Raw genomic sequence first — 23,303 nt, forward strand, 5'->3', positions numbered from 1 at the left:
TGCCCACCTGACCAGTACATTGATATCTTCTTGCAGTCTTTATTATCAAGCACACAGCCTATTTTAGTGTCATCTGCAAACTTCTTAAATCTTCCCCCCAACATTCAAGTCCAAGTCATTGATATGTACCACAAAAAGCAAGGGACCTAATACTGAGCCCTGGGGAACCTCACTGGATACAGCCTTCCAGTCACAAAAACACCCATCAACCTTTACCCTTTGCTTCCTGCCTTTGAGCCAATTTTGGATTCAACTTGCCACTTTGCCCTGGATCCCATGGGCTATTACTTTTGTGATTAGTCTGCCATGTGAGACCTTATCAAAAGCTTTGCTAAAATATCCATATACACAACATTATATGCACTGCCCTCATCGAACCTCCTGGTTACCTCCTCGAAAAATTCAATCAAGTTAGTCAGACACGACCCTCCTTTCAGAAATCCATGCTGACTGTTCCTAATTAATCCACGTCTTTCCAAATGAAGATTTATCCTGTCCCTCAGGATTTTTTCCAATAATTTTCCCACCATGGAGGTTAGGCTGACTGGCCTGTAATTACTCAGTCTATCCCTTTCTCCCTTTTTTAAAGGTAGATTAGCAATCCTCTGGCACCACACCTGTATCCAGGGAGGACTGAAAAATGATGGTCAGAGAGATTCTGCTACTCAACAGCCTGGGATACATTTCATCTGTGCCTGGGGATTTATCCACTTTCAAAGCTGCTAAACCTCTTAATACTTCCTCTTTCAATATGGTTATTTTGTCTAATATTTCACGCTCCTCCTCCCTCATTGCAAAGTCTGCATCGTCCCTCTATTTTGTGAAAACAGATGCAAAGTATTCATTAAGAATCATACCCACATCTTCTGCCTCTACACACAAATTTCCTTTGTGGTCTCTAATAGGCCCCATTCTTTCTCTAGTTATCCTCTTGCTCTTAATGTATTCATAAGAAATCTTTGGATTTTCCCTGATTTTACTTGCCAACATTCTTTCATGCCCTCTCTTTGCTTTCCTGATATCTTTTCTGGTGCAACTGTCACTTGCCACTTATCAGTCCAAGCCTGAATGTCGTCCAGGTCTTGCTGCATGCAGACATGGACTGTTTCATTATCTGAAGAGTTGCGGATGGAACTGAACACTGTGCAATCATCAGCGAACATCCCCCTTCTGACCTTATGGAGGGAAGATCACTGATGAAACAGCTGAAGATGGCTGGGCCTAGGACACTGCTCTGAGGAACTCCTGCAGTGATGTCCTGGGGATGATTGACCTCCAACCACCACAACCATCTTCCTTTGTGCTCCAGCCAGGAGAGTTTCCCCCCCCCGATTCTCATTGACCTGAGTTTTACTAGGGCTCCTTGATGTCAAAGGCAGTCACTCTCACCTCACCTCTGGAATTCAGCTCTTTTGTCCATGTTTGGACCAAGGCTGTAATGAGATCTGGAGCCGAGTGGTCCTAGCAGAATCCAAACGAGGCAGTGGTGAGCAAGTGTCGCTTCCATCATTTTGCTGATGATTGAGAGTAGACTGATGTGGCGGTAATTGGCTGGATTGGATTTGTCCTGTTTTTTTGTGGACAGGACATACTGGTTTTCCACATTGTCCGATAGATGCCAGTGTTGTAGCTGTACTGGAACAGCTTGGCTAGAGGTGTAGATAGTTCTGGAGCACAAGTCTTCAGCATGACAGCCAGGATGTTGTCGGGGGCCATTGCCATTACTGTATCCAGTCCGCTCAGCCGTTTCTTGTCAAGACGTGGAGTGAATCGAATTGGCTGAAGACTGGCTTCTATGATAGTGGGAATCTCAGGAGGAGGCTAATATGGATTATCTGCTCGGCACTTCTGGCTGAATATGGTTGCCTTGTCTGTTGCACTCACGTACTAGGCTCCTCCATCATTGATGGGTATATTTATGGAGACTCCTCCTCCTGTTAGTTGCTTAATTGTCCACCACCATTCACAACTGGATGTGGCAGGACTGCAAAGCTTTGATCTGATCCGTTGTTTGTAGGATTGTTTAGCCCCGTCTATAAGCATGCTGCTTCTGTTTTTTAGCATGCATGTAGTCCTATGTTGCAGCTTCCCCAGGTTGGCACCTCATTTTAGGTACGCCTAGTACTGCTCCTGCCATGCTCTTCTACACTCTTCATTGAACCGGGATTGGTTGCCTGGGTTAATGGTAACGGTAGAGTGAGGGATATGCTGGGCCATGAGGTTACATATTGTGGTGAAATACAATTCTGCTGCTGCTGATGGCCCACAGAGCTTCATGGATGCCCAGATTTGAGCTGAATCTATCCCATTTAACACAGTGGTATTGCCACACAACACAATGGAGGGTGTCCTCAGTGTGAAGACGGGACTTTGTCTCCACAGTGACTGTGCGGTGGTCACTGCTACCAAAGCTGTTATGGACAGTTGCATCTGCGACAGGTAGATTGGTGAGGACGAGATCAAGTAGGTTTTTTTTCTTGGGTTGGTGTTCTCATAACCTGTCGCAGGTCCAGTCTGGCAGCTATGTACTTCAGGACTTTATTAATTGGCCTCTCAAGCTCTGAATACAACGTATTTATTGCAGTCTAGAAACAGATGCCAGCGTTCGTGTTGTACCTTCATTTGTACAGCTATACTTGTATTTCTATTCACATTAACGGCTATATTTATAATTGACAGCTGGGGTTTTTCAATTCACATAGCATTTAATTGGTTTGTAAAAGAGGATTGTAATATTAGCTTCATTCAATTAGACTGTGCTTAAAATATAGCCTGGAAACATGCATTTTATTTCTTCCAGTCTTCATTCCAGAAGGTTTCTGATTGAGTCTCTGGTATGAGCAGCATCCCCCAAGTGACCATTCTTCAAGCACGAGCTTAGATAATAAACGTCGACAAGCAATTCCATCACAAATGGCATCACACCTGATCCTGACTTGTTCTCCCCTGATGTCCACTGACATCTCTGTGGTATGGATCATTAAATAATCAGGGATGGGAACCTTAGCAGATATTCCCTTCCCTAGCCTTGGGCACTGAGACCAAGTGTCATCCCGCTACAGCCAAGATTACATATTGCCTTTATCAATTGATGATTAATGCAGCTATGTTGTGCTTTCATTGGACCTCCTATACTATCCCGACCTGCGAGAGGACACCACCACAGGTTGGGAGGATAAAAGAGCTGGAGCGCGATCCCTTCAACATCATAAGCATACTTCCAGCGCAAGTCGTTCCAAGTGTGCGACGACTTCGAGGTGGGCGACTGGGTGACGTCATCAAGGCCCAGGTCACCATTTAGAGTGTGGGCAAGAACATCAGCAGGGTGCAGATACAGCAGAGGAGTGGGAAGGTCGGGGCAGATGAGCAGCGAGAGATCATAGTGGAGCTGCGGCGGATGATTGAGGTGGAGAAGCAGCGAGAGATCGAGGCAGAAATGTGGCAGATGATCGGGATGGAGGAGCGTTGAGAGATCGTGGCTAAGGTTCGGTGAGAAATTGTGGCGGAGGTGCGGCGAATGTTTTGTGGCGGGGGAGCGGTGAGAGAGAGCATGGTGGAGGAGCAAAGAGAGAGCATGGTGGAGGAGCGACGAGATCTCGTGGCGGAGGTGCGGCAAATGGGGGTACAGGGCCGAGAACCTAGGGACAACCCGGGCCAGCCCACACTGCGATGCGTGCGCACAAGGTTCGTGCAGCAGAGCAGGTCTCCAGTCATCCTGGTTAATCCTTGCCACTGGATAAAGGCCTAGCTCTGTCAAGCCGGGGTGGTAGCTGATGTGCAACGGTCACCATACCTTAAAAAAATCCACACACAGGCATCTTCCACCCCTGGAGTTCAGGACTGGAATATCGGGTCCTTCATTGAAACATCTGCAAACTCATCCCTTTTGGTGTGGAAGCAAGTCATCCTCGTTCGAGGGACCGCCTATGATATACTACCACAATATAAGCTACCACAGCATGTTAACTGTTAAGCATACGGTGTTAAATTGATGCACATTTATTTACCAACAGGTTACATTTGTACAAAGAGTATAATGCTTTTAGTTGTTATGTACAGGTTGAACCTCCCTTATCCAGAACCTTGGGACCTGGCCTGTCCTGGATAAGGGATTTTTCCGGACGAGGGGTGGTCACGTTAAATTGGACGGTACAGGTACTGAGCAAGGGGATATCGGGGCTGGCTGGCTTGGGAATGCGGCAGAAAGATCATGGGGGGGGGGGGGGGGAAAGGGTGGATGGATTGCGGGGCAAGGCCACCGATTGTGGGAGTCGGCAGCGAGGAAGGACTTCAAGACTTCAATTTGTTCATGTCGGAGTTCTGCGCATCCGCCACCCGATGGCCGGGAATGGTTCTGGAAGAAGGGTGGTTCTGGACGAAGGGAGGTTATGTCAGCCATGAACTCATTGAATGGCGGTGCAGGCTCGAAGGGCCGAATGGCCTACTCCTGCACCTATTTTCTATGTTCAAGGTTCAACCTGTATCAATGTACTGAGCCCTGTCAATATTAACTTGTCAGTACAACTATATGGATCAAATGTTACGACTGGTAAATCAGTACACACTGCAGCAGTATAACAGGTGGGTAAAGCTCTATAAAAGGCTATACATAAGAACATGACAATAATCACTACATGGCACAGAGATAAACTGAGTGTGCTGCTTCACTGTTCAAACACAGCTGTTGATATATTAATGAGCCAACTGTGTCGCTTGTAACCTCCTGTGGAAATTCAGTGCAATGGTTCATTTCATCAGCTACAGGGAGAAAAGCCTCACCTCTTGTTATGTTCATAAGTACTGAGCAGCCAGAGTTGCTGGACAACAGTAATTGTCTTGTGATGAGGAGCAAGAGGTCAATCAACACTGTGCTCTAGTAGATTCAAGAAATACACCCTCCTTTGCCACTGAGATTATCAAAACTGTTATTCCCTCTGCCAAAGTGTTGTATAGCCTCCTCAGACATAGGAAATACTCTCTCCAAGGTACCCAGAAACTTTTGAGAAATACCTGCAACAGAATTTGCAAAGCTACTTTGTTTGAAAAATGATCATATTTAACTCTAGCTATCTCCATCCGTCAAAGACCCATCCTTCAGCGGAGTCTAATGGATTGCAAAGGAACAGAAGCGTATACCTTGCTAATATGTTCTGGAGCTAGGTCTGGAGTGTTGCTGAATTCTCCGCCAATCTGAAGGTCACTGACGCACGAGATGGCATCCCTTAGCTCAGTCAGTTTCTGACTACCCAGCACAAGCATGGTGAGATAGGGCTTGTTCTCCTTGTGCTGTCAGCAAATAAATCAAATGTTTCAGTGGAGTTACAATATCTTTGAACACACAAACATCATTATTTCACTAAACAAAGACAGCAACAAATGGACTTGTAAATCCTATCAGCAAAATGGAACGGAAACACCTGGTAAAACTCTTATTAAAGTAATGTGTTTCAGAGCTTGTCCCCCCACTGACAGCGAGTTTATACAGTGAGTCGCTGAGCTACGGAGTTGAGGAAAGCTCTAGGTTCGATCCCCAAATAAGCTAATTTCAGCCACAGTGACAGTAGGGCATAACAATTAGCCCCAGCATTCAACAAGAGAAAGTCAGCTATGGTTTCTTCCCACTCCAAATGGTTAGACAGCAACCACTGCTAGAAGCGTTGGCTTGGATGTCAAAACGCAAACAGGATCCTGTACAGCACTAATGACACATGTCATGTCAAATAGCTTGCTGATTTTTTTTTTATAAAGTGCTTCATCTCAAAATTACAGTCTATTAGCAATTAACATGTTAAACGTGACTTTTTAAAAACATACTTAATCACTAAATGCAGGTTTTTGTTTTAATCTCTAGGAATGAAGCAAGCCGTAGAAATAATTGTGTTTTGTGCAACTTATTCCACATAAGATATAAAGGATTTAACGCAGTTCTGTCCAATAGAAGTTGCTGACAAGCCACTGGTGTGTCTACGATACCACCATTTTAGTCACATACACTTAATTTTAGTAGAAAACATCTTATATAGACTTGAAATACAGGTTCTTCACATGTGCATATTTACTTCAACATTTACTACCATTCAGTAACCAAGGAAGCAAAGCACATAGTTTGCTGTTTTATTCAAACTTTTGGTTATTACCGAGTCGGCTTTCAGCATCGGGCTGAGCTGCAAAGGTATTAAAATACAAAGCGAGTGTTTTTATGTCAATACTAGAGTACTGTTTCAGCAACTTAGGAGCACCACACTTTTTTTTTTATTGCCATACTACTGACTTTCATTGGAGCCCACTGGATCTCCCCTGCATCCAAACAGGTGCTCAGTGGTGAGAGTGATGCTCATATGCAGCACATAATATAGAGCCCACTTAGGTTGCCATTGCAGTAGACAGACTGCATTGGACAGATGCCTGATTGACAGCTATGTTAATACAGGGCAATGCACTTTTTACTTTTCGGAATTGTTTCAAGATACATGACTAATATGTTGTAGGCTTACTCTTTGGTATGAGCTACTGGGGTAGGCTCAAGGCAAAGGTCAGGGCACGTGGAATCATTAATAAATATCCGATAGGTTAGAAAATTAGTGAAAAAAAAACAGAAAGCAAAGAGTAGGGTTAAGGGCAGTTAATCAGATTGGCGGAAGATAGAAAACAGCATTCCACAGGGATCAGTGCTCTGACCACTGTTATTCATAGTTTACATGATTTAAGAATAAATAACTCAATATCCAAATTTGCACGGGATACCAAACTGATGGGTGCAGCTAACACCAGGGAAGAATACAAAATAATATGAATGACATTAAAAAATTTGCAGACTGCGCAAGTGGCAAATGAACTTTAACAGAAAAATGTGAGATGATGCACTTTAATAGAAAAAACAGGATCACCCACACTTAAGAAAATAAGAAACTGAATGGGGTTAACAAAGCAAAGGGATCTAGGATTACAGGTTAATTATTAAAAGCAGCACCGCAGGTCAGCAAAGCAATTAAAAATGCTAACAAAGCTCTGGGATTCATTTCTACCAGTATAGAACTGAAAAGTAGTACAGTTTTGTTAAACTTGTGTAGGACCGCACTTACGAATACGGTGCACAGTTCTGGTCTCCACACTACAAAAATGATAAAGAAGCACTGGAGAAAGTGCAAAAAGAGATTTACCAGGAAGGTAAGAGAACTGAGAGATTATAGCTATTGGGGAAGATTGAACAGGTTGGGACTTTTTAAACTTTAGAAATGAGAAGACTAAGAGAAAAGCTGGTCTTTAAAATTATGAATGGATTGGACAGGGTAGATATGGAGAGAATGTCTGTACTTTTGGGGAATAAAAAATTAGGGGCCATAAATACAAGATAGTTACTAATAAATTCAATAGGGAAATAAGGAGAAATTTATTTACTTAGAAAGTGGCTAGAACATGGAACAGGAAGTGGTTGAGGCAAATAGCTCAGATGTTTTCAAAAGGAAACTGAACGAGTACATGACAGAAAAGAGAATAGAAAGATATGCTGAAAGGCTGAGATGAGATAGATGGAATGGGAGGAGACTGGTGTGGAATACAAACACCAGCACAGACTAGTTCGGAAGAATGGCCTGATTCTGTGCTGTATATTCTACGCAATTCACAATGACCAAAACAGACATTTTTATTTGTCTTAACATACAAAAAAGGTTAAATTACACATACATACGTCATGAGATGACATACCAGCGCCTGTGTCTATTACTCATTTTTATTTACTAATCAGAAATGCAATTCGTCATATCTAGATTCCCAATTAGACACCTGCAGCGAGTGGCCAACGTACTGGACAACACTGGTTTAATGTATAGCCTAATATAAGTGCACACCCACCTTAGTAAATATAACAGGGCTGTAGACATTAACAGTTAGGACCACCTCTCCTGCTGGAATGTAATTTTCTGGATGATTGGGCTTCCTTCCGACCATTTGCATTTCCTGAATTTCACAAAATAAAGACAAAAGCACAAGACATAATCTCCAAGAAAAAAACATAGAAAATAGGGGTAGGAGTAGGCCATTCGACCCTTCGAGCCTGCGCCACCATTCAATAAGATCATGGCTGATCATTCCCTCAGTACCCCTTTCCTGCTTTCTCTCCATACCCCTTGATCCCCTTAGCCATAAGGGCCATATCTAACTCCCTCTTGAATATATCCAATGAACTGGCATCAACAACTCTCTGCGGCAGGGAATTCCACAGGTTAACAACTCTCTGAGTGAAGAAGTTACTCCTCATCTCAGTCCTAAATGGCCGACACCTTATCCTAAGACTGTGTCCCCTGGTTCTGGACTTCCCCAACATCGGGAACATTCTTCCTGCATTTAACTTGTCATAATCTTATATGTTTCTATGAGATTCCCTCTCATCCTTCTAAACTCCAGTGTATAAAGGCCCAGTTGATCCAGTCTCTCCTCATGTCAGTCCAGCCACCCCGGGAATCAGTCTGGTGAACCTTTGCTGCACTCCCTCAGCCCCTCACTCCCACTCCCTAGAATGTCCTTCCTCAGATTAGGAGACCAAAACTGAACACAATATTCCAGGTGAGGCCTCACCAAGGACCTGTACAGCTGCAGTAAGACCTCCCTGCTCCTGTACTCAAATCCCCTAGCTATGAAGGCCAACATAACATTTGCCTTCTTCACTGCCTGCTGTACCTGCATGCCAACTTTCAATGACTGATGAACCATGACACCCAGGTCTCGTTCCACCTCCCATTTTCCTAATCTGCCGCCATTCAGATAATATTCTGCCTTCCTGTTTTTGCCCCAAAGTGGATAACCTCATATTTATCCACATTGTACTGCATCTGCCATGCATTTGCCCACTCACCTAACCTGTCCTCCTCACAGCTCACACCGCCACCCAGTTTAGTGCCATCTGCAAACTTGGAGATATTACACTCAATTCCTTCATCTAAATCATTAATGTATATTGTAAAGAGCTGGGGTCCCAGAACTGAGCCCTGCCTGTCTGCCAACCAGTTCTCTATCCACGTCAAACATTACCCACAAAACCATGTGCTTTCATTTTGCACACCAATCTTTTGTGTGGGACCTTGTCAAAAGCCTTTTGAAAGTCCAAATACACCACATCCACTGGTTCTCCCTTGTCCACTCGACTAGTTACATCCTCAAAAAATTCCAGAAGATTTGTCAACCATGATTTCCCTTTCATAAATCCATGCTGATTTGGACCGATCCTGTCACTGCTTTCCAAATGCGCTGCTATTACATCTTTAATACTTGATTCCAACATTTTCCCCACTATTGATTTCAGGCTAATTATCGGTTTTCTCACTCCCTCCCTTTTTAAAAAGTGGTGTTACATTAGCTACTCTCCAGTCCATAGGAACTGATCCAGAGTCGATAGACTGTTGGAAAATGATCAGCAATGCATCCATTATTTCTAGGGCCACTTCATAGAAACATAGAAAATAGGTGCAGGAGTAGGCCATTCGGCCCTTCGAGCCTGCACCGCCATTCAATGAGTTCATGGCTGGACATGCAACCTCAGTACCCCCATTCCTGCTTTCTCGTCATACCCCTTGATCCCCCTAGTAGTAAGGACTACATCTAACTCCTTTTTGAATATATTTAGTGAATTGGCCTCAACAACTTTCTGTGGTAGAGAAATCCACATGTTCGCCATTCTCTGGGTGAAGAAGTTTCTCCTCATCTCAGTCCTAAATGGCTTACCCCTTATTCTTAGACTGTGACCCCTTGTTCTGGACTTCCCCAACATTGGGAACATTCTTCCTGCATCTAACCTGTCTAAACCCGTCAGAATTTTAAACGTTTCTATGAGATCCCCTCTCATTCTTCTGAACGCCAGTGAATACAAGCCCAGTTGATCCAGTCTTTCTTGATATGTCAGTCCCGCCATCCCGGGAATCAGTCTGGTGAACCTTCGCTGCACTCCCTCAATAGCAAGAATGTCCTTCCTCAAGTTAGGAGACCAAAACTGTACACAATACTCCAGGTGTGGCCTCACCAAGGCCCTGTACAACTGTAGCAACACCTCCCTGCCCCTGTACTCAAATCCCCTCACTATGAAGGCCAACATGCCATTTGCTTTCTTAACCACCTGCTGTACCTGCATGCCAACCTTCAATGACTGATGTGCCATGACACCCAGGTCTCGTTGCACCTCCCCTTTTCCTAATCTGTCACCGTTCAGATAATAGTCTGTCTCTCTGTTTTTACCACCAAAGTGGATAACCTCACATTTATCCACATTATACTTCATCTGCCATGCATTTGCCCACTCACCTAACATATCCAAGTCACTCTGCAGCCTCATAGCATCCTTCTCGCAGCTGACACTGCCACCCAACTTAGTGTCATCCGCAAATTTGGAGATATTACATTTAATCCCCTCGTCAAAATCATTAATGTACAATTGTAAACAGCTGGGGCCCCAGCACAGAACCTTGCGGTATCCCACTAGTCACTGCCTGCCATTCTGAAAAGTACCCATTTACTCCTACTCTTTGCTTCCTGTCTGACAACCAGTTCTCAATCCATGTCAGCACACTACCCCCAATCCCATGTGCTTTAATCTCTTGCACATTAATCTCTTGTGTGGGACCTTGTCGAAAGCCTTCTGAAAGTCCAAATATACCACATCAACTGGTTCTCCCTTGTCCACTCTACTGGAAACATCCTCAAAAAATTCCAGAAGGTTTGTCAAGCATGATTTCCCTTTCACAAATCCATGCTGACTTGGACCTATCATGTCACCTCTTTCCAAATGCGCTGCTATGACATCCTTAATAATTGATTCCATCATTTTACCCACTACTGATGTCAGGCTGACCGGTCTATAATTTCCTTGTTTTCTCTCCCTCCTTTTTTTTTATAAAAGTGGGGTTACATTGGCTACCCTCCACTCGATAGGAACTGATCCAGAGTCGATGGAATGTTGGAAAATGACTGTCAATGCATCCGCTATTTCCAAGGCCACCTCCTTAAGTACTCTGGGATGCAGTCCATCAGGCCCTGGGGATTTATCGGCCTTCAATCCCATCAATTTCCCCAACACAATTTCCCGACTAATAAGGATTTCCCTCAGTTCCTCCTTCTTACTAGACCCTCTGACCCCTTTTATATCCGGAAGGTTGTTTGTGTCCTCCTTAGTGAATACTGAACTTCCTTAAGTACTCTGGGATGCAGACTATCAGGATCCCGGGGATTTAACGGCCACCCTAAGACAATTTCCCACCTAATAAGGATATCCTTCAGTTACTCCATCTCACTAGACCCTCGGTCCCCTAGGTGGTTATTTGTGTCTTCCTTCGTGAAGACAGAACCAAAGTATTTGTTCAATTGGTCTGCCATTTCTTTGTTCCCCATTATAAATTGACCTGAATCCGACTGCAAGGGACCAATGTTTGTCCTCACTAATCTTTTTCTCTTCACATATCTATAAAAGCTTTTGCAGTCAGTTTTTATGTTCCCGGCAAGCTTCCTCTCGTACTCGATTTTTCCCCTCTTAAATAAAATCGTTGTCCTCTTCTGCTGAATTCTAAATTTCTCCCAGTCTTCAGGTTTGCTGTTTTTTCTGGCCAATTTACACGCCTCTTCCTTGGATTTAACACTTTTCTTAATTTCCCTTGTTAGTCACGGTTGAGCCACCTTCCCCGTTTTATTTTTACACCAGACAGGGATGTACAATTGTTGAAGTTCATCCATGTGATCTTTAAATGTTTGCCATTGCCTAACCACCATCAACCCTTTAAGTATCATTTGCCAGTCTATTCTAGCCAATTCACGCCTCATACCATCAAAGTTACCTTTCCTTAAGTTCAGGACCCAAGTTTCTGAATTAACTGTGTCACTCTCCATCTTAATAAAGAATTCTACCAATTTATGGTCACTCTTCCCCAAGGGGCCTCGCAAAACAAGATTGCTAATTAGTCCTTTCTCATTACACATCACCCAGTCTAGGATGGCCAGCTCTCTAGTTGGTTCCTCGACATATTGGTCTCGAAAACCATGCCTAATACACTCCAGGAAATCCTCCTCCACCGCATTGCTACCAGTTTGGTTAGCCCAATCAATATGTAGATTAAAGTCGCCCATGATAACTGCTGTTCCTTTATTGCACGCATCCCTTATTTCTTGTTTGATGCTGTCCCCAACCTCACTGCTACCGTTTGGTGGTCTGTACACAAGTCCCACTAGCGTTTTCTGTCCTTTGGTATTCCGTAGCTCCACCCATATAGATTCCACATCATCCAAGCTAATGTCCTTCCTTACTATTGCATTAATTTCCTCTTTCAGCAGCAACGCCACCCCACCTCCTTTTCCTTTCTGTCTATCCTTCCTAAATGTTGAATACCCCTGGATGTTGAGTTCCCAAGCCTTGGTCACCCTGAAGTCATGTCTCCGTGATGCCAATTATATCATAACCATCAACTGCTATCTGCACAGTTAATTCGTCCACCTTATTCCAAATACTCCTCGCATTGAGGCACAGAGCCTTCAGGCTTGTCTTTCTAACACACTTTGGCCCTTTAGAATTTTGGTGTAATGTGGCCCTTTTTGTCTTAGGTTTCTCTGCCCTCCACTTTTGCTTCTGCCCCCATTCTACTTCCCTCTGTCTCCCTGCATAGGTTCCCATGCCCCTGCCATATTAGTTTAACTCCTCCCCAACAGCACTAGCAAACACCCCCCCTAGGACTCCGTATGCCTTCTCAACCACCTTATGTACCTGGCCTGCTACCTTCGGGGTATCGATGGCTAAACCAAGGTTATGGCCCTGGAAAATTAATTTTACGTTTGTGCAGTGTCCAGTTAACATACCAAGGAGTTTTATTATTGCAACTCTGTCAGAAGGCATTTGACAAGGTGCCACATAAAAGGTTACTGTACAAGATAAAAGTTCACGGGGTTGGGAGTAATACATTAGCATGGATAGAGGATTGGCTAACTAACAGAGAACAGAGAGTTGGGATAAATGGCTCATTCTCTGGTTGGCAACCAGTAACTAATGGGGTGCTGCAGGTATCAGTGCTGGGACCCAAACTATTTACAATCTGTATTAACGTCTTGGAAGAATGGACTGAGTGTAAGTTTGCTGATGATACAAAGATGGGAGGAAAAGCAATGTGTGAGGAGGACACAAAAAATCTGCAAAAGGACATAGACAGGCTAAGTGAGTGGGCAAAAATTTGACAGATGGAGTATGAGGTCATGCACTTCGGCAGAAAAAACATCAAAGAACAAGTTATTATTTAAATGGAGAAAGATTGCCAAGTGCTGCAGTACAGCGGGACCTGGGGGTACTTGTGCATGAAACGCAAAAAGGATAGTATGCAGATACAGCAAGTGATCAGGAAGGCCAATGGAATCTTGGCCTTTATTGTAAAGGGATGGAGTATAAAAGCAGGGAAGTCTTGCTACAGTTATACAAGGTATTGGTGAGGCCACACCTGGAATACTGCGTGCAGTTTTGGTTTCCATATTTACGAAAGGATCATATCATAGGCGGTCCCTCGAACGAGGATGACGTGCTTCCACAAGAGCTCACAGACGTTTCAATGAAGGACCCGATGTTCCAGTCCTGAACTCCAATTGAGAGGATGGAAGATGCCTGTGCATGGATTTTTTAAACCAGTGGTGACCGTTGCACATCAGCCACCACACGGGCTCGACAGAGCTAGGCCTTTATACAGTGGCAATGGTTAACCAGGACGACTGGAGACCTGCTCTGCTATACGGACCTAGTGCGTACACATATCGCAGTGTGGGCTGGCCCATGCTGACCCTGGGCCCTCGGCTCTTCTGGGCCCCTACCCTCATTCGCCGCACCTTTGCCCACTTTGGAGGCAGTGCAGAGAAGGTTCACTAGGTTGATTCTGGGGAGGAAGGGGTTGACTTATGAGGAAAGGTTGAGTAGGTTGGGCCTCTACTCATTGGAGTTCAGAAGAATGAGAGATAATCTTATCGAAACGTATAAGATTATGAGGGGGCTTGACAAGGTGAATGCAGAGAAGATGTTTCCACTAATGGGGGTGACTACAACTAGAGGGCACGATCTTAGAATAAGGGGCTGCCCATTTAAAAGAGAGATGAGGAGAAATTTCTTCACTCAGAGGATTATAAATCTGTGGAATTCGCTGCCTCAGAGAGCTGTGGAAGCTGGGACATTGAATAAATTTAAGACAGAAAGAGACAGTTTCTTAAACGAAGAGAGAATAAGGGGTTAAGGGGAGCGGGCAGGGACATGGAGCTAAGTCCATGATCTTATTGAATAGCGGAGCAGGCTCGAAGGGCCATATGGCCTACTCCTGTTCCTATTTCTTATGTTCTTATGTCTTCTCCCCCACTCTGCAAAAGAATCCAGCCTTTGCTTGACACTGAAATTAGAAACTTAGTGCATCTCAGTTTCAACTTCATGATACAGAATTACTGCATTCCAGAACATTAAACCATTTTACCCGAATTTATAACTTTTTCCCCAGAATATGGAAAATTTAAAGTGAATCCCCAAACATATTTAAATATTTTCAGTTTTACAATCTTGAAACAACGGGCCCAAGTTTCCACAGGATAGAAAACGGGCGCCCCTCTGAGCTGGGCGCCCGTTTTTCGCGCCTAAAACGGCGGCAGAAAAAAAACGCGCTATTCTCGAGCGCTTTGCAGCTCCTTGTCTGTTTGGCGCGGCGCCCAGGGGGGCGGGGCCTACACTCGCGCCAATTTTGTAAGTGGGAGGGGGCGGGTACTATTTAAATTAGTTTTTTCCCTGCCGGCAACGCTGCGCGTGCGCGTTGGAGCGTTTGCGCATGCTCAGGTTGAAAAAAACATTGGCACTCGGCCATTTTTGTAGTTCTTTGTAGCTGTTTAATTTTTGAACATTTTTTAATAAAACCACATTGCCATCAGCACATCGGCTTCCCTTCTCACCGTCTCCTTCCCCTCCCTCCCCTGTGCGGCAACAAGCTGCTGTCTCCTTCCCCTCCCTCCACGGCAACAAGCCACTGTCTCCTTCCCCTTCCTCCACGGCAACAAGCCGCTGTCTTCTTCCCCTCCCTCCACGGCAACAAGCAGCTGTCTCCTTCCCCTGCGCGGCAACAAGCCACTGTCTCCTTCCCCTCCCTCCACGGCAACAAGCCGCTGTCTCCTTCCCCTCCCTCCACGGCAACAAGCCGCTGTCTCTTTCCCGTCCCTCCCCTCCCCTGCGCGGCAACAAGCCGCTGTCTCCTTCCCCTCCCTCCCCTGCGCGGCAACAAATGGCGGTTTCCTTCGAACGATGGCTGAAGCACTTTCACACAGGTAGGAAGATGGTTTATTTAATCTTTTCTTTGCTTATAAATGTTTATTCAGGTTGGATTTATTTGTATAATATTTGTAGAAGTATAAATAAGGATTGATTGTAGAATTTAATGAGTTCCCTTCCCCCCCACCTCCCTCCCACCTCGTTCTGGACGCCTAATTTGTAACCTGCGCCTGATTTTTTAATGTGTAGAACAGGTTTTTTCAGTTCTACAAAAATCTTCACTTGCTCCATTCTACTTTAGTTTGGAGTACGTTTTCACTGTGGAAACTTTGAAATCAGGCGTCAGTGGCCGGACACGCCCCCTTTTGAAGAAAAAATTCTGTTCTAAAGTAGAACTGTTCTACCTGACTAGAACTGCAGAAAAAAAAATGAGGAGAATTGCGATTTCTAAGATAGTCCGTTCTCCACCAGTTGCTCCTAAAAATCAGGCGCAAATCATGTGGAAACTTGGGCCCTATAATTCTACATTTCATGCTCAATTTTTGTTGCTTCATAGTAGCAATATGTCACATAACCAGAGCGCCTCAGTTTTGAAATTCAAATCAGATTTACAGAAAATATGGTTTCTGATCTTAAACTATTATAACTTTGATTAGGGCAAATATACTTACGTGTTCATGGTCATACATTTCGTGCCTACAGGTACGATCAAATATCAAACGCTCCTCTCTCTTTTCAATCATTTTCTTTCGAATTCTGTACAAGAAAAGAATTTCAAAATAAAAATCAACAGGGAAGGCACCCATCACAGCCTCCAACTGTTTGACTCCAAAATTCTACCAGTAAGTCCATTCCATGTGCCACCACTCTTTGCATGAGGAATTCTTGACAATGGTCCAAAATTTGGTTTTTGTTGGTATTTTTCTGCCCTGCAAGTATTATTGGGCCTATACTCATTGGAGATGATCTTATTGAAACATATAGGATAATAAGGGGGCTCGACAAGATCTGGACTAATAACAGAGCGAACATGAGTTCGAGTCCCACATTGGCAGTATGAGAATTTAAATTGTTTTTTAAAGCTGGAAATAAAAAGTTGATATCAGTAAAGTAACGATGAAGCTGGTCAGATTATCATAAAAATTCAACTGACTCACTAATATCCTTTAGAAGAGGAAACTGTCATTCTTACCCGATCTGGCCTATATGTGACTCCAGTACCGCCTGGTTGATTCTCAATTGGCCTAGCAAGCCACTCAGATGTACAAGGTCAACTAGAGATGGGGTAATAAAGGCTGGCCCTGCCACTGATGCCCACATTCGTGGAATGAATTTAATAAGAAAACTGCTCCTTTATCTACTTGTCAGGATTTAGGTGGTAGATGTATTATGATGCCAGGCAAATGAGGGAATAAACACTTTATGACAAGAATCCTACGCAATTTGCTTAGCATGTTCCGTTCACCTATCACCCCTGTGCTCACTGACATGCAGTGGCTCCTGGTCCGGCAACGCCTCGATTTTAAAATTTGCATCCTTGCTTTCAAATCCTTCCACGGTCCCACCCCTCCCTATCTCTGTAACCTCCTCCAGCCCGACAACCACCTGAGATTTCTGCATTCCTCCAATTCTGGCCTTTTTCGCATCCCCGATCTTAATCGCTTCACCACTGCCAGCCGTGCCTTCAACTGCCTAAGCCCCAAGCTCTGGAATTCCCTCCCTAAACATGAATTCCTCAACCAACATCAGTAACACAGATGATCTGATCATTAATCTCATTGCTGTTTATGGGGTCTTGCTGTGCACAGATTGGCTATTATGTTAAGAACATAAGAAATAGGAGGAGTAAGCCACCTGGCTCCTTGAGCCTGCTCCAATTTTTAATAAGATCATTACTGATCTGATCATGGACTCAGTTCCACTTCCCTGCCCGCTCCCCATAACCCCTTTTCCTCTTGTCACTCAAAAACTGTCTATCTCCACCTTAAATATATTCAATGACCCAACTTCCACAGCTCTCTGGGCAGAGGATTCCATAGATTTACAACCCTCAGAAGAAATTCCTCCTCATCTCAGTTTTAAATGGGCTGCCCCTTATTCTGAGACTATGACCCCTCGTTTTACTTTCCCCTATGAATAGAAATATTCTTTCTGCATCCACCTTGTCGAGCCCCCTCATTATCCTATATGTTTCAATAAGATCATCTCCAATGAGTATAGGCCCAACCTACTCAACCTTTCATAAGTCAACACCCTCATCTCCGGAATCAACCTAGTGAACCTTCTCTGAACAGCCTCCACTGCAAGTATATCCTTCCTTAAATACGGAGACCAAAACTGCACGCAGTACTCTTGCTGTGGTCTCACCAATACCCTGTACAGTTGTAGCAGGACTTTGCTGCTTTTATACTCCATCCCCCTTGCAATAAAGGCCAACATTCCAGTTGCCTTCCTGATTACTTGCTGTTCCTGCATACTAACTTTTTGTGTTTCATGCACAAGGACCCCCAGGTCCCTCTGTACTGCAGCACTTTTTCTCCATTTAAATTATAATATGCTTTTCTATTTTTTCTGCCAAAGTGGATAACCTCACAATGTTTTCCCACATTATACTTCATCTGCCAAATTTTTGCCCACTCACTTAGCCTGTCTATATCCCTTTGCAGTTTTTTTGTGTCCTCCTCACAATTTGCTTTCCCACCCATCTTTTTATCATCAGCAAACTTGGCTACATTACACTCGGTCCCTTCATCCAAGTCATTAATATAGATTGTAAATAGTGAAGGACCCAGCATTCCCCTACATTACAACAGTGACCGCACTTCAAAAGTAGTTAATTGGCTGTAAAGCACATTGGGGTTCTTGGAAGTTGTAAAAGATGCTATAGAAATGCAGGTTAATTCTCAAAACTATGGGGGGAAAATTGCGGTCGTATGAACGCTTCCGACCCAAAATAAATCTACGAAAGTACCTGGTGGTCCCTGAGGAACAGAGGATTCTGGTCGGAGGCCTAGATTCGCCGTGTAGCGCATGGGAAGATGTCTTTCAGGTATGTAGGTACATGCTGGAGTCACGTGGGCCTGGACCACCAATCACTATGCAGTATTCTTATTGATAAAAATGGGAACTCCGTTTGTACGAGTTCCCATAAATATCAATGAGAATAACCCCCTTAAACATCGAAACACAGAATAAATAAATAAAACACCTCACATATTTAAAATTAATTGAAATTAAATGTAATTAAAAGTTTTAGAAAAAATAACTATTTTGAGGAATTTTTTTAATGTGTTTTAATAGAGTTAAAGACAAACTTACCTTAATGGACGTGGTTCTTAATATAAAAATGAGTGTTTAAATTAAATTTTTATATGTTTTAAAAGTGTTACGTCGGTGTTAAAAGTAAGCTATGCTCCTGCTTTTACCAGACGTAAAGGTTTGAAGGACATTTGCTGGGCAAATAGCCCAATCTCTCCCGCATGGATGCTCTTCTGCTGGGGATGCAGAGGATCTATCTAGAGAAACCTTGACAGATTGGAAAAGCTGTTTTTTGGCACATGCGCATCGCGCCCCAAAAAAAGCTTTTGCGAGGCCTCGTCAGGTCCTTGTGCACTTCGTATGGATCTGGCGAGGCTGGAATTTTCGGCCCTATGTTTCTATAGTGTTATTATCCTGTGAATGAATAGGACTTCAAAATGATTGCAATTCAATATATATTCCATGCTCCATGCTGGTACTGAAACCATTCTGTGGCCTGTAGTTCACTATGAAAAGGCAACTTTTGAAATGTTTTACAGAAACACCCAGTCACAAGCTGTACTTCCTCCATGAACTGTGATTGCAGGTAAAACGATCTTCAGTCCAACTGGCTCTATCTGGAACATACACCTCTAGTTTTATGATAGTTGAGTTTTTTTTTAAGTCTCCCTCAAAATTTAGCATTACTAGTGGTTTGGCAGGGGGGGGGGGGGGGGGGAAGAGAGGGGGCAGTTTGAGCGAGGTTACACCATTTAATAATGGATAGGGTGAGCAGAGATGAACCTGATGGGTCTTTTCTCACCTCTCTTTGTATCCTGCTCTAAAAATTCTGAAGTTTAAGATGCCCATTGTACACAGTGCCATGTATTCTCTTGATCTGAATAATTATTTGGGTCATGAATTAATCTTAGATTATACTTTACCTCATTAATTTAATATAGCCTCAACTTTAAAAAAGGATGTGATCCTGCTAGGATCCGAGTCTAGGAGTAAAAGTATTTCATGGTTCCCACCTCCAGATTAAGTTATCCAAATGTCCCATGTGCTACCAAAAACTAATAGCAATCTTATGATATCCAAATTGAAAACAAATTGCCACAATTGGAAATATCAAATGCAGTTTGTCACTTGTTCTACAGTTAAAAATTGCATGTTAAAACATAGTCAAGGAGAAAAGATATACAACAAATTACAGGTCTGTCTTAGATATTATCTCAGGTTCAACATCACCAGTTTCTCCCATAAGTGGATCTCATGTTCCTTACAATCCTTTACTAACCAATAGCATATAAGAACATAAGAAATAGGAACAGGAGTAGGCCATACGGCCCCTCGAGCCTGCTCCGCCATTCAATAAGATCATGGCTGATCTGATCATGGACTCAGCTCCACTTCTCCCCCGCTCCCCATAACCCCTTATCGTTTAAGAAACTGTCTATTTCTGTCTTAAATTTATTCAATGTCCCAACATCCACAGCTCTCTGAGGCAGCGAATTCCAGATTTACAACCCTCGAGAAGAAATTTCTTCTCATCTGTTTTAAATGGACGGCCCCTTATTCTAAGATCATGCCCTCTAGTTCTAGTCTCCATCAGTTGAAACATGCTCTCTGCATCCACCTTGTCAAGCCCCCTCATAATCTTATACGTTTCGATAAGATCACCTTTCATTCTTCTTAATTCCAATGAGTAGAGGCCCAACCTACCCTGTATAGCTGTAGCAAGACTTCCCTGCTTTTATACTCCATCCCCTTTGCAATAAAGGCCAAGATACCATTGGCCTTCCTGATCATTTGCTGCACCTGCATACAATCCTTTTGTGTTTCATGCACAAGTACCCCCAGGTCCCGCTGTACTGAGGCACTTTGCAATCTTTCTCCATTTAAATAACTTACTCTTTGATTTTTTTCTGCCAAAGTGCATGACCTCACACTTTCCAACATTATACTCCATCTGCCAAACTTTTGCCCACTCACTTAACCTGTCTATGTCCTTTTGCAGATTTTGTGTGTCCTCCTCACACATAGCTTTTCCTCCCACCTTTGTATCGTCAGCAAACTTGGCTACATTACACTCAGTCCCTTCTTCCAAGTCGTTAATATAGATTGTAAATAGTTGGGGTCCCAGCACTGATCCCTGCGGCACCCCACTAATTACTGGTTGCCAACCAGAGAATGAACCTGTTAGTTAGCCAATCCTCTATCCATGCTAATATATTACCCCCAACCCCGTGAACTTTTATCTTGTACAGTAACCTTTTATGTGGCACCTTGTCAAATGCCTTCTGACAGAGTTACAATAATAAAACTCCTTGGTATGTTAACTGGATACTGTAATCTTGCACATAAAAATTAAAACTGCTGAAAATACTCAGCAGGTCAGGCAGCATCTGTGGAATGAGAAACAGAGTTAAGCTTTCAGGTCGATGATCTTTCGTTAACTCTATTTCTCTGCCTGACCTGCTGAGTATTTCCAGCATTTTCTGTTAATATTTCAGATTTATAGCATCTGCAGTATTCTGCGACTGTGATCTTGCATGTGTGTTTCTCTTGTCTTCTGCGAGGATGACTGATGCAGTCTAGTGAAACGAGGTCAAAAGTAAAACCAACAAGGTGATTTATCTTCCACAATGTGCGAATGAACAGATAACATGAACAGCAAATTTTAATCTATTCCATAACTCTCCTCACAAAATAGAATATGACAAAACATGCCACACTGTTAGTAGGCTAAATACACTTTCTAACCAGCAATTCTCAAACTAAAAGGCACTAAACTTAAGGGAGTTGCATTCTAGATTCCTCCTGACAATCTGTTACCTTGTCCCACCGAGACAGGAAACCAAAGACTTAAACTCTGATCCTCCTCCAGCTCTTCGTCTGGAAATTGGCAAATTGAGCTACCAATCAAACTGGCTACTGCTTTCCTAGGTGACAGTTTCCCTGGCAGCAACTCCACACTGAGCTCACAAGAATGAATCGATTCCAACATATTTCCCTTCCAAAATATGTCAATGATTCTCATTGTCGCAAACTGAAGTGGTCCTCGAGTAAAAGCATCCTGGACAGGCTCATCAACTGGCTTGAATTCACATTCGCTCTGTTGATTTGATCGCTTCTGGGCCAGAATTAACTCAATAGTAACATCTTAATATAAATTACCCCAAATTCTGCAAAAATCTTAGATGACACAACGGAAACATTAAAATCATTAGCAATCCCCAGCATGGTCACTCATTGGAATCCCTAAACTAATGTTGGTAGCACTCAAGAGGTAGCCTTTATTATTTCATTAAACACAACTTTTGTATTTCTAGCCTGCTCATTTGACTGGCTATTGTGACCACCTCTGCTATTGGTGTGTTAGGAGCAAGGGTTAGCTGAGTTTGAGAGGCACAGGAACGTAGCTCTCCACCCAAAACAATTAATGGCAATGAGGTAGAATACACCAATTTAAAAAAAAAAGAAGGATTTTTGCATCTCATTCCCATAGGGGGTAGGGCAGGGTCGCGGTTTCCATCTAAAATCCCTACTAGGCCCGAATGGTATACAATCTTCTCTCTCCACTTCCTGGTCTACTCAAACTTTCCCTGTGGTTTTGGCTTCTTCTGCTGTCCCTATTCTTTTCCCCAATCTCTTCTTTACACCTCCCACTCTAGAATTCACCCTATATGTCTCCAATTAGTGCAGTCTGGACATACTTTCTGCTATGCACTTTACATATAATCATCGAGGTGGCGGATTAGGACAGAGAGGAGTTCTGCTGGCCCAGGGCTTTACTGGGCAGAATGTCGAACTCTCGGATATATGCCTGTGCAGTATCTGAGTACAGAGAAACCTGGACAATCTGACACCCCTAAAAACAGACACTTACTGACAGTCCCAAATAACTTGCACTGTAATAGATACAAACTGCATCTTGAAACCACGGACACACAAATTACAAACAAGAGACAGCCTTAAACGCAGAAAGTTGGTATACAACTTAAAACACCAGACATGTAGGCAAGTGTGAGACGGCAGAGGATTTTAAAGAAAAACTGATTTGTGGAATGGAGATCTCTCTTCCTGCACACACAGCGGTAAAGAAACCTTTCTATCTTTGGGATTGAATGCTTGCACAGCTCTATCACAGGGATAGAGGGGTTTTTCTGCCACTATGGATGCTGGATAAAGAGATCTCCATGACACAAAAGCTGTGAACTGCTGGTCAGATGGGGGAGCCAGATGCATTGAAATCGCTGAGGACTCAAGAGTTGGGGGTAGAGCAAGACTGGCAAATGGGAGCTGGGAGCAGAGGTGGAGATTGGTGGCTCGGGGGGGGGAGAGGTGCAGAGAATGGTTTCCCCTTTTCCCCACCATTAGTTTCTCCTCTTCACCTGCTCTCGGGTGGCCTCCTAGTTCTTGGAATTTTTCTAACAGCTGCAAATGCAAAACTACAAAAAGATTTTGAATTACAAGGGACCCAACTGCTAAGGTAAATCCAATAACATCTGTAGAAGTCACATGATCCGATGTCACGTGGTCAGAACGTCAGGTAAGTTGCTAACAGCTTGGTACCCACCCCCCAGCAGTTCAAACTTTAACAGCTGCAGCACACAGAGGAAGGGGGTCCCGAATAGGAGTCTGCAGGACGTTAATTCTTCCCCCGCTGCCCCCCTCCCCGCAAATTTAGCTCGGATCCAGTCACTCCAGCCACCTCGCATTGTGCAGGCTGCCAACATAGCAGATCCCAGGATAAGGGCTTCCCTCTCTCAATGGAACAGGACTAGGAATGAACTAGGATACCCAACGAACAGAAAAT

General features: G+C 43.6%; 1 protein-coding gene across 1 annotated transcript in view; it reads right to left on the minus strand.

Annotated features, from left to right (window-relative positions):
- The window catches only part of snapc3 (small nuclear RNA activating complex, polypeptide 3), a 49,202-nt gene that overhangs the window by 24,384 nt on the left and 1,515 nt on the right, over positions 1-23,303 (minus strand). Inside the window, exons 3-5 of the mRNA XM_070880022.1 lie at positions 15,916-16,000; positions 7,855-7,959; positions 5,137-5,286 (exon numbers count right to left, since the gene is read on the minus strand). Coding sequence (XP_070736123.1) covers positions 5,137-5,286; positions 7,855-7,959; positions 15,916-16,000 — 340 coding nt within the window. The remainder of the gene's footprint in view (positions 1-5,136; positions 5,287-7,854; positions 7,960-15,915; positions 16,001-23,303) is intronic.

This window comes from Pristiophorus japonicus, chromosome 1, assembly GCF_044704955.1.
Source record: "Pristiophorus japonicus isolate sPriJap1 chromosome 1, sPriJap1.hap1, whole genome shotgun sequence".
Lineage (NCBI taxonomy): Eukaryota > Metazoa > Chordata > Chondrichthyes > Pristiophoridae > Pristiophorus > Pristiophorus japonicus.